Source organism: Molossus molossus, unplaced genomic scaffold, assembly GCF_014108415.1.
Source record: "Molossus molossus isolate mMolMol1 unplaced genomic scaffold, mMolMol1.p scaffold_m16_p_10, whole genome shotgun sequence".
NCBI classification, from domain to species: Eukaryota; Metazoa; Chordata; class Mammalia; order Chiroptera; family Molossidae; genus Molossus; species Molossus molossus.
Window position 1 is genome coordinate 77,680,142 of NW_023425345.1, and position 11,129 is coordinate 77,691,270.

Consider the following 11,129-nt stretch of genomic DNA (forward strand, 5'->3'; position numbering starts at 1 on the left):
CACCCCAGAGCATATTCTCTGTCCTGTTTTTCATAACACATGTACACACACACACACATTGCGCTCCTGATATAGAGATGGGTGACTGGGGAAACAAGCATCTCTGTGGTCAACTCGGGTGTGTATGTGGTGTGTATGCCTCCAGCCATGTCACTGAGCTCATTTGTGTGTGAGTTTGTCTGTGTTCATTCATGACAGTGGCTGTGTCCGTGTGGGTAGCACTTTGTGTACGTGTGCATGTATCATCTTGTGTTTGTCCATGAGTGTGTATGGCTGTGTGTTCCAGTCTCTCTGTGTGAGTGTCGTCCCCAATCCCCCATCCCCCCCCTGGATCTCTAATTAGTGGTTTGGGGTTTGTTCCTTTTCCCTCCTGTTCCTTCCCTCAGCGGCAGCAGCGGCAGCAGCGGCAGCAGCAGCCTCAGCAGCAGGAGCAGCAGCAGCAGCAGCAGCAGCAGCAGCAGCAGCAGCAGCAGCCGAGCAGCAGCCAGGACTCTGGAGTCAGTAGGATTGTAGGATCGGAGCCCAAGTGGGAACAGGAGTGGAGCTGGCCTGGGAGAAGAGCTGAGACCTTCCAGGATCCTCAGGCCACCTCCTGCCTGTACTCCCACTGCCAGACTTCCAGAGAGGAGAGACCCAGGACACCCAGCCCCAGATCTCCCAGGTATCTGACACTGGGGAGTGCTGGGAGGAGTTCCCATAGATGACCATGGGATCGCTGGGGGCAGGGTGTGGGCACCTGGGCCCACCAACCTTTTAACCCTTCCCCTCAGTGCCCCCCAGGACACCCCGACAACTTGCCCCTGTCCTATCCCCCTCCGGCTTCCACCCCTTCCCTGGGAGCCCTGTTTCTCCTCTCCTGCCCAGATCCCTTCTTTGGGGAGCTCAGCAAATGGAGCAGGAAATTTGGACCCTCTGCCTCCCTCTCTCGCCCTGCTCATTGGATCCGGAGCCTTCTCCTCTGGGAAAGCTGTAATTAGAGGGTGGATCCCTACAGACAGAGAGCAGCCCCCCCACCCCCACCCCCCCAGTCCCTTCTAACTTTAGATCTCTTCTCTCCCATTCTCCCATTCTCCCTCCCTCTCCTTCTCCTTCTTTCTCCGGCTCGGCTCTCTCCATCTGCCTGGCTCCTTGGGACCCAGTTCCCCAGCCTCAGGATGGCGTCCTCCCTGCTTGAGGTAACTCCCCCTTCATTCCCCCCAGGACACCAGCCACAGTCTTAATGGTCCTAATCCCTGCCTTCCCCCCACCTCCCAACTCACACAGAGTTGTCACTTTCAGGACTCCCTGGGATGAGGAGAGAGAAGTAGGGTCAGAGGAGGGCAGAGAAGGGGATAGGAGAAAGGGGAGGAGAGAGCAGGGTCAGGGGTCAGAGAGCAGTTTGAGGAGGAGAGGAGATTAGGTAAGAAGAAGACAGGACCCCTAAGGCAACCAAGTACACCAACTCTTAGGAGTGCAAAGGGGATGGAGAAAGGAGAGAGTAGAGGGGGTGGGGGTGGGGAAAGATGGGTGGGAGATAGATAAGCTGGTGGCACACAGTGGGAGAGAGAGAAAGTGATAGGACTGGTTGAGTGGGCACAGGGTGGCAACTGGATACAGATCCTTGGGGGTCCTGTCTTCTGGAACTTAGCCTGAGCAGTGTCTTGTCTGGTTTGTAGATGGGGAGGGGGCTGGGCCTCTGGGCTGGCATGTATAGGAGAGGAGGTGGGCTATGAGAGAAGGGAGAAGGGCAGTCTTGTGCCTGTGGTGGGGGGGCTGACCAGAGGAACTGGGCCCAGGCCTGAGAGGGAACCAAGGAGGAGGGCCAGGGTCTGAGGCCGCCTGCCCGGCTCACAAATATTTAGCTTTCAGCCAAAGACAAACTCAGCTCTATTTTGGGAGTGGGAGGCTCCAGGGCGGACTGGGCCACTTCCCCTCTAGGTTGGGACCCCAGAAACCTTTGCCTCTGGCACTGGGGATGGAGGGAACTAGGGTACCATGGGGGTCAGGGTTTGGGGGTCTTGAGAAATCACTGCTTCTACCAGGGTTTCTGAGGGACTCAAGGCACACAGTTGGAAAGGGGGACTCACAGCCATTCAGAGCCTGTTTAAATGTCCTAAGTTCTCTCTGCTTCTGGGCCTCTGACTCTGTTTGTCACCACCTGTGTCCTGCTTTCTGGGTCCCTCCATAGGAATCTGTGGCTGGAGAGCCCTCCCTTAAAATCAACCTCCTTCAGTGGCCTTGAATATTCTATATTCTTGGGCCCCTCAGAAGCCCCTATCTCTGTTCCCAGTGTGCTAGCTCAGGTCCGAGGAGTGATGGGCCAAACAGGAAGCCAACTCATTCAGCCTGTAGGAGAGGTGTGTGTGAGATGGAATGGGAGTCTTAACGCCTGTGTTTATTGGCCTGAGTGTAAGTGTTAGAATGTAAAGCAGCAACTGCAAGGTGGCTGGCTTTGTGAGAGCACAGGGGTGTGTGTGTGTGTGTGAGTCCAAGCGGGGAATGGTGTATGTGTGAGTCTGAGAGATAATTTGTGACTGAATTTGAGGGAATTGCATACAAGCCAATGAGGTGGACACCATGTCCCTTGTCAGTACTCTGTATCCAGTCAGGAGTTCCAAATGTTGCCAAGAGGGCAGACTGCTTTCCCTGTCATCTCTCCACTAGATTCTATATTGAGCCATCATTGAAACACTGGTTGGTCTTCAGGAAGCTGGAGGACTATGGTGCATGGAAGTCCTGGATCCACCCAAGGCAGGGGCAGTGTCAGTGGACGTGGGCATCATGCCAGAGTTGCCAGCGTGGCACTCGCGCCTGGGGAAAGGGACCCAAAGGCTTGCCGGAAAGACACCGGACTGGGATAGCACTTGGCAAGAGAAATGTGTCATGAAAACTGGGTTTCCATATCCCTCGCTCCCTGTAAACTGGAGATGCCCCAACATAAAGGCATTCCAGTCCCTCTGTCTCTTTCACTAATTTTTGGGCACCTGAGTCTTCAATGTTCCTTTCCCTTCTTTCTAGCCACTACCACCAGGAAGCGCTCTGCCTGGTATGGGTGGCAAGAACTTGGAGTTCAGAGAGGGAAGCAGTTGCTGCTTGATGGGAAGCTCACCTGGGCTGAGTGAGGTGTAGGAGAACAGGGAGGAGAGATAGATGGGGGTCAGGTCTAGGTGGAGATGGAGAATTGGAAGTTGGGAGAACTAAACAGCTTGGGAGGAGGCTGAAAAAGTGGAGAACGGGAAGCTGGAACCTTAGGTGCTCAGAACCTATGGCCAGTCAGCCTTCAGATATACAGTGAGCAAAATATTCCAGTGGGAGGTCAGCAGAGCTCTGTGAACACCTAAAAAGAGGGGCTCCCTTCCCCAGCTGCACTCTGGGTGAGAGAGCTGGGACAGCTCCTCCCGTTGTTGTTCCTTCGCCAGAGGCTCCCCTTCTTCACTTTAGGTCTGCTTTGGTTGTGTTTTTAAGGGATAGTGGGTGGAGGTAGGAGTAAAAACAATCGGAAGGTAGGACTCCTGGGCCCCAAAAAGGTAATGCATTTGCTCAGGTATGAGGACTGATATTTAGAACCCCTCACCAGGACCCTCTCCTTAGTTCTTAGGAGAAGAAAAGTAGCAAGAGAAGGAAACTGAGTCTGTAGTGAAACTTAACCAGAGGCCTACCCCTTGGCTTCTAGAACAGCTTGAATGGGCCTGGTGTCTCACTCCCTTTTTGCTGCCTTCAGGGGCCCTGGGGGCCTCTGCTCCCCAGGGCTGGGGTCTCCTGTTGGCATGGGGCTGCTTGCCTTCTTTCACTCCTCCTTTCCTCCCCACAGCTGGGTGGGGTCCCTGGGCTTGGCTGAGGCCCCTGTGGCCACAGTGTGAGGGCCGGGCGGGGGACGGCGTCGGCGTTTTTAAAAATAAACCGACCGCAGGGAAACCAACGGAGCCGGGCCGGGCTGGGCAGAGGGGGAGGGGGCGGTCAGGGGGAGAAGGCGGGAGAAGCGGCCTGGTCTGGGGGTTTTCTGGGGCCCAGCCCCGTGGTGGTTTTCTTAGGTAGGAAATTTGCCTTCTTCCTCCTCCTCCCCCTTTTCTTTTCTTTTTCTCCTTTCTGTTTTCCTTTGCCTTCCTAGCCCAGTCTCTTTCCATCACCTCTTTTTGTTTATACTGGTTTCCTCTTGCTCCTTTTTTGTCTTTTTATCTTTCTGCTTTTTTGAGTCCCTGTCCTGTTCTGACCCCTAATGCCAGTTTTGCCCTCTGTTTCCCTTCCCCCACCTCTGGGGGCTTTTACATCAGTTCTTCATCCTATGCTGGGTGCTTTTGCTCTGGTGTCTGTGGGTCATTGATTCTCCCTTTTGTACTCCATGTTTCTGTCTCTCCCTTTCTGCTGGGATTTGGTTCCTGCCCCAGCAGCTACTCTGCCTCAGCCCACTCTCTGCTTAGGGGATCAGAGGCTCCAGGGGAACCCTGGCTGGGAAGGACTAGGCCTTCACCATGGCCAGATTTGAGGAAGGTTTTAATGCCTCAGATTTGGGAGTCCACATCCCTGGGGTCAACAGGACCTCAGAGAGAGCTAACTGGGCAGGGGGAGCATCAGGTTTTCACTTCAGGAGCAGTGCAGGAGTGGTAACTACACATTCCCTTTACTTCATCCTTAAGACCTACCTTGAGGATTGGACACACACACACACACACACACACACACACACACACACACACACCATGTTAGCAGAAAGGTCTGGGAACCCTGGGTTCTTGCATTCTTTTTCAGCTTTACCGAGAAGGCACTAGCTACATTGGCTTTTGAGGTTCCCAGTCAGGGAACTGTCCAGGGTCAGCTTTTGAGGATATCTCTTTTGGTGGGATTCTTAGTAATGGATGCCTATCTATGCTAGGGCATCTGGAGGGCATCTTCTCCCAGAATGTCCCAAGGCTGACCCAGGGAGGGATACCAGGAGCTCCTGAGGCTGAAGGAGGTCTGGCCTGGTATCAGTAGCAAGATGGGTGGTAAGGCATTCTGCATTTCTAAAAGGTCCCCATGCCCTGCATCTTCATCTCTTCCTTCACTCACTGTGCTGGAAGGGTGAAGAGAGACCAGCTACGTGGGTTACATATTAGGGGACAGTGAGGCACAGAGGGGTGTGGTTGTGAGCTAGCATCATAACCACCCCAGTTCCCTGCCCTGGAAAGGCGTGAGGACTTCAGGCTCTTCCAGCCCTCCAAAGGGGTACCAGCTGGCTCCACAAAGCAGGAGGTGCCCAATGCCCGCTTGAAAGACATTCTTGCCTCAGCCACAGTCTTGGCTTGGCGGCAGCCCGGTTCCCTCTCAATGTCCCAGTGTCTCAGCCATCGCTTCCCCCTTGCTCTCCAGGCCCAGAGTCCTTGCCAAGAGATTCCTTACCAGGGACATGAGGACAAGGCCTTGGGGAGACCAGGCCGGCCAGGCCAATGCCTTAGTCAGATGAATTGGAGACAGGAAGTGAAATATGGGGTAACAATGGGAAAATTTGGAATGGGGGATAACTACAATCCCCGAATATTTTTTCTCCTTCTCATGCTGTTCTTTGTGCCCCATCTTTCCTCTCCAAGTCCCTGACCATGGCCTCTACTCCGAACCATTCCCAGGGGTCAGGATCCCTAGTTCTTACCTCACCCAGGTGCTGTCTCTATCCCCAGTTCTTCTTGTGGCTATTTAAGAGGCATCTCCCGTGTCTCTGAGGCCCTGGCACACCCCCAGCTACATCACAGTGAATTCTGCTTCTTGCCTTATTAGTTGGGTGTTAAACTGCAGTCTTGGCTTCTCTCCTTCCACAATGCCATTTGAGCTCTGTCCTGGGACCCAGTCCTCACTGGCCCCTCATCTCACCTCTAATTGTCCATTCTCTTCACTTCTTCCCTGACTCCTCCCTTTTATTCTCCATGTGTCTAGGCTGAAGTCCTAGAGTTTACCCTTCTGTCTGAATTCTCCTCCTCTCCCCTAAGTAGTGCTTCCATTTCTCCCCAGGAGGAAGCTCACTATGGCTCCAGTCCCCTGGCCATGCTGACTGCGGCGTGCAGCAAATTTGGTGGCTCCAGCCCTCTGCGGGACTCAACAACACTGGGCAAAGCAGGCACAAAGAAGCCATACTCTGTTGGCAGTGACCTCTCAGCTCCAAAAACCATGGGGGATGCCTACCCAGCCCCCTTTTCAAGCACCAATGGGCTCCTCTCACCTGCAGGCAGTCCTCCAGCACCCACCTCGGGCTATGCCAATGACTACCCTCCCTTTTCTCACTCATTCCCTGGGCCCACAGGTACCCAGGATCCTGGGCTACTAGTGCCCAAGGGACACACTTCTTCTGACTGCCTGCCTAGTGTCTACACCTCTCTGGACATGGCACACCCCTATGGCTCCTGGTACAAGGCAGGCATCCATGCAGGCATCTCACCAGGCCCAGGCAATGCTCCTACACCTTGGTGGGACATGCACCCTGGGGGCAACTGGCTAGGTGGAGGGCAGGGCCAGGGTGATGGGCTACAAGGGACACTGCCCACAGGCCCTGCTCAGCCTCCACTGAACCCCCAGCTACCCACCTACCCAGCTGACTTTGCCCCACTTAACCCAGCCCCATACCCAGCTCCTCACCTTCTGCAACCAGGGCCTCAGCATGTCTTATCCCAAGATGTCTATAAATCCAAGGCAGTGGGAAACAGTGGGCAGCTGGAGGGGAGTGGTGGAGCCAAACCCCCTCGCGGCGCGGGCACAGGGGGCAGTGGTGGATATGGGGGCAGTGGAGCAGGGCGCTCCTCCTGTGACTGCCCTAACTGCCAGGAGATAGAGCGCCTGGGGGCAGCAGCAGCTGGGCTGCGGAAGAAGCCCATCCACAGCTGCCACATCCCAGGCTGTGGCAAGGTGTATGGCAAGGCCTCACACCTGAAAGCCCACTTGCGCTGGCACACGGGGGAGAGGCCCTTCGTCTGCAATTGGCTCTTCTGTGGCAAAAGGTTCACCCGTTCAGATGAGCTGGAGCGCCACGTGCGCACTCACACCCGGGAGAAAAAGTTCACCTGCCTGCTCTGCTCCAAGCGCTTTACCCGGAGCGACCACCTGAGCAAACACCAACGCACCCATGGCGAGCCAGGCCCAGGGCCCCCACCCAGCGGCCCCAAGGAGCTGGGGGAGGGCCGCAGTGTGGGGGAAGAGGAGGCCAATCAAACACCCCGACCTTCAGCCTCTCCTGCACCCCCAGAAAAAGCCCCTGAAGGCAGCCCGGAGCAGAGCAACCTGCTGGAGATCTGAGCTGGTTGGAGTCTTCAGCCCCAGGGCTGATTGCCAGCTTCTCCTGGCTCTGTGGACCACTGCTTGCCCCTCACTCCCTTGCCCCATGCATGCTGCCCTTTGGGGTGCTCTCTCCATCTCTCCCCTGGCCATTCAAGGCCTGGGTATCTCCCTGCATGCCTCTTTAGCTCACCTCTTCCCCTTGCCATGAGGCTGTTCTCATAAACTCTCATCTTAGGCCCTCACTTTGTGCCCATTTCTGTACTCTGGCTTCCTAAACTCTTCTCTCGCCCCTACTCACAGCTTCTCTCTCCTCTGCTCTTACCACACCAACTCATTTTCCTTCCATTTGGGCTCCCAACACTTTATTTCTCATCTCATTAACTCCTTGACATCCACCCTTTCTGCTTTTCAAGCTTATTTACCACTATCCCTTAGCTTCCAGGCTCCAGTCTTCCCAAGTTCTTACTCCACTGCTGTCCTTGCTCCAGAGCATTCTTCCTTTTTACAAACACAATGATGATAATGATGATGATGATAATTTATTGCCCCCTGGTGGCCTCTTCATTAGAGACCAGAATTAGGGGGATTGGGGTTAGTGATCTGGCAGGGAGCAGGGTGCCAAGAGGGGGGCAGACCAGTGGGGATCTGATCCCAAAGATGGGGTGACCCCAGGGTCAGGGAGGCTGCCCCCAGGCCTGTATATTTAACCCCTATGTTCCAAGAGAAATGAATAGTAATAATAATAATTCTATTTATCTAAGTTATGATGACAGGTCAGGTAGAGTGAGCTGGGGGGAGGGAGGAGGAGGTCCATTTCTGTTATGGAAAATATAGCCAAATACATCTCTGTATAGAAGTGTTAGTGGAGATCTTGTTAATAGAATTTCTATCATCAGGGTCTCAGTTAATGGGGTTTCTCTTTTAATGGAATCTTTGCTAATAGGGTTCATTAGCTAGATCTGTTAAAGAGTTGATGGGGTATCTCTCAATTAGAGGATCCCTAATATTCCCACCCCCAGCCAGAAGCTGTGAAACCTCAAGTCCTATGGAGGGGGGGGACTGGAATGTACCCCAGCTCCCTCAAACCCAGAACAGGTTTTTCCACTACCCCTCCCCTGACACCATGACCAGATCAGGCTAATTCCTTATTGTCATGGTTATGGAGAATTTGCAGTTGCCATCTTAGATAGGCTTTTTGGAGAAGCCCACCTAACAGGAGGAGTACATTGGTTTCGAGGTGCCTCTCCTGAAGAATATAGGTGGGGAAGGCTTTCTCTGGGAACAGATTCAAATAAATCAAGTATTTATTGAGTGCCTACACGGCAAGGCACTGTGGGCAAGGCTGGTGCCTAGAAGCCATGAAAAGAATTTATAGAGCTAGGAGGACATAGGTCCCTAAGCTGATTTGGGTGCGTAATAGGCCTCCAACCAGGACTTCCTATGCTCCCACCTCCATCTCCAGTGACTTTTAAAGCCGCTTCGTGCCTTTGAATGCCTTTCCTGTGACTTTGGATCCTCCTTTTCTATCTCCTGCTCTCTCAAGGCCCCAAGTCAAAGGGTTAAAGCCGCTGGAGCTTGGGGAGAGGGTAATACAATGGAAGGGAAGGGATCATGCCCTCATGGAGTCTTTTTTTTTTTTTAATTTAATAAATAAAAGTTCGATTTTAAACTTTGTCTTGGTGAGAAAAAGGGAAGAAGAAAGAAAAAGAGTGAGCCACAGGATTTTTCTTTGGCAAGTTGGGGACTCCCCATGGACGTTCCACGTGCTGGTTTGCACGTTATGCCCGCGGCAGAATGCTTCGTCCGCCGGGGCCTCCAGCAGAATTCAGTGTTTGACTGCACAGAGCTCTCTGCAGAGTTGAGAAGGCAGAGAGGTTTCTTTTGCTGCTCTTTCTCGGACTCTGCACCAATGAACCCCGGCAGGCCAGGGAAGGCACCCGGACCGAATACCGGTCCCGCGGGCGCAAAGCGGACTACCGCGCGGCCCCAGACCTGCCGAAGGGCGGCTCCCGGCGGGCGGCCGCGGCCTGGCACGTAACCCGCCCCCTGTCCGGCCGCAATCAGTTGTGCCCGCCACAGAGTTAGCGGAGGAACAAAAGCCACTCTGTGGCGGCCATCCCCCACCCACAATAGGGCTTTGTGCGGTCCTCACCCCCTACTGCTCCCCGCTGGGGTAAGGGGGCTCCCCGGCCGCGCCCCCGGCCTGGGCCCGACTGCGGGCGGCGCCCCAGCCCTACGTCCCTCTCCGGGTTCGGGACCCATGTTGCGGCGCGGCGCCGGAGGAGGGGGGCAGGGGGCGGCGGGTCCGAGGCGGCGAACCGGGCGGTCTCGGGGTGCTAGCCCCCTCCCCACTCGGCCGCCCTCCGCCAGGTGCGAAATCTGCCCTCCAGAGCGGCGCGGCTTCAAAAGCGCTTTGAAGAAATCCGCGTTCCGAGGACATCTCCAGTGGGCTGGGGGCAGTGGCGGGAGGCGGGCTGGGGAGAGGGGGTTGGGATGGCTGAGGGCGGGGGACGGCTGGAATCTGGCCCGCGAGAGAAGACCCGGAGTGGACCCCGTACTCCCACCCCTGCCCGCTCGGCGGGCTCCTCCGGACCCCCCAGGGCCTGGCCCTCTTGCCTCCCGGTCTCCGCCTGCCCGGTGCCAGCTCCAGCCCGCCGCAGCCCCGTGGTCCTCCCCTCCCAGCTCCTCGGCCCCTTTCATCTTCCCTAGACTCCGCTTGGGGTTTTGCTGGTTTCTGGGAGATAAAAACCGCCTCAAATAGCGGCGGCGCGCCGCCAGGACAAACAGGGCCAGGCGGGCCATGTGCGCCTGGTTACCGGCCCCGGCCGGGGCGCCCAGGAAGGGGCAGCAGGCCGAGTTCCAAGCACCCAGGCTCCGACGGTGCCTCCCCAAGAGGGGGGCCCATGTTAGAAATCTCCGGCAGCAGCCTGGGCGCTGCCTTGGTTTCCCGCCCAGGTTGTAGGGGATCGGTGGAGACCTCCCGCTAAGCTCTCCCCGCCCCCGGGGCTGTGGGTCACAGTCGCTGTGTCGCCGGGGCCGCCGCGCCCCCTGGTGAAGTTAGTGGGGAGTGCGCTAGGCCTGGGCTTCATCCTCCCTAGAATCTGCAAGTTGTGAAAAATATTCAAGGAACATTAAATAAGAAGTATGGGGAAGGTGGTGGCGTAATGTGAATACACGTAGCACAGTTCCTCCTTCCAGTTCACATTACAGGTTAAGAGGCAAACACCCAACCAATAATTATAACACAACCTGTTGGTGAAAATCAGGCTTCATCAAAGGGAGGTGGAAGTTGCAGGCCCAGGCCATGGTGATTTCTTGGGGGTATCTTCGGGTTGGATGGTGTCACAACTGAGATAAAACAAAAACTTTGTGGTGTTCTTAGTGCTCTCCACTAATCTGTCAGAGCCACGGACTCCCTGTACCTTCAAACCTGTCCTGCTTCTCTTTTTTAAGGAGAGCTTTCCCAACAAGTTTCCCCAAAGGGTTTTTAGATTATGCTCTTTAAGTCTTCTGTGACTTCCCAGGCGACAGTGAACAAATCTAGCATATTAAAGGAGAGGGGAGCCCTGGCCGGTTTGGCTCAGCGGTTAGAGCATCGGCCTGCGGTCCGGAGAGACCCGGGTTCGGTTCCCGCTAAGGGCGCGTACCTCGGTTGCAGTTTGTCCCTGGCCCTGGTTGGTCGTGCGGGTGGCAGCCACTCGATGTGTCCCTTTCACGTCGATGTTTCTCTCTCTCTCTCTTCCTCTCTCTCTCTCCCACTCTATCTGTGCAAAAAATGGGAAAAGTGTCCTCGGGTGAGGATAAAACAAACAAACAAAAAAACAAAACAAAACAAAATAAAGGAGAGGGGAGGCTACTCAAAGTGTGGTCTGTGCAGTATCATCTGGGGGCTTTTTGGAAATTCATTTTCAGAG

At 55.2% G+C, this 11,129-nt stretch overlaps 1 protein-coding gene across 2 annotated transcripts; it reads left to right on the forward strand.

The window, feature by feature from the left end:
- Window positions 1-599: 599 nt before the first annotated feature.
- SP7 (Sp7 transcription factor) lies at window positions 600-7,259 on the forward strand. Of its 2 annotated transcripts, none has more exons than XM_036252896.1 (2): window positions 600-661; window positions 5,959-7,233. In XM_036252896.1, exon 2 carries the CDS (start codon window positions 5,992-5,994, stop codon window positions 7,231-7,233), a length of 1,242 nt encoding a protein of 413 aa, XP_036108789.1. In that variant the 5' UTR covers window positions 600-661; window positions 5,959-5,991. The 2 variants fall into 2 exon arrangements, with proteins under 2 accessions (XP_036108789.1, XP_036108787.1); XM_036252894.1 differs by lacking the exon at window positions 600-661 and adding an exon at window positions 1,127-1,175 and having other exon boundaries at window positions 5,959-7,259.
- Window positions 7,260-11,129: the final 3,870 nt, after the last annotated feature.

Excerpts from the sequence above, each read along its gene's own strand:
- SP7 (XM_036252894.1), top strand. The coding sequence starts at position 1,155 with ATGGCGTCCTCCCTGCTTGAG. Across the intron at positions 1,176-5,958 it reads TGGCGTCCTCCCTGCTTGAG|GAGGAAGCTCACTATGGCTC; the intron begins GTAACTCCCCCT and ends ATTTCTCCCCAG.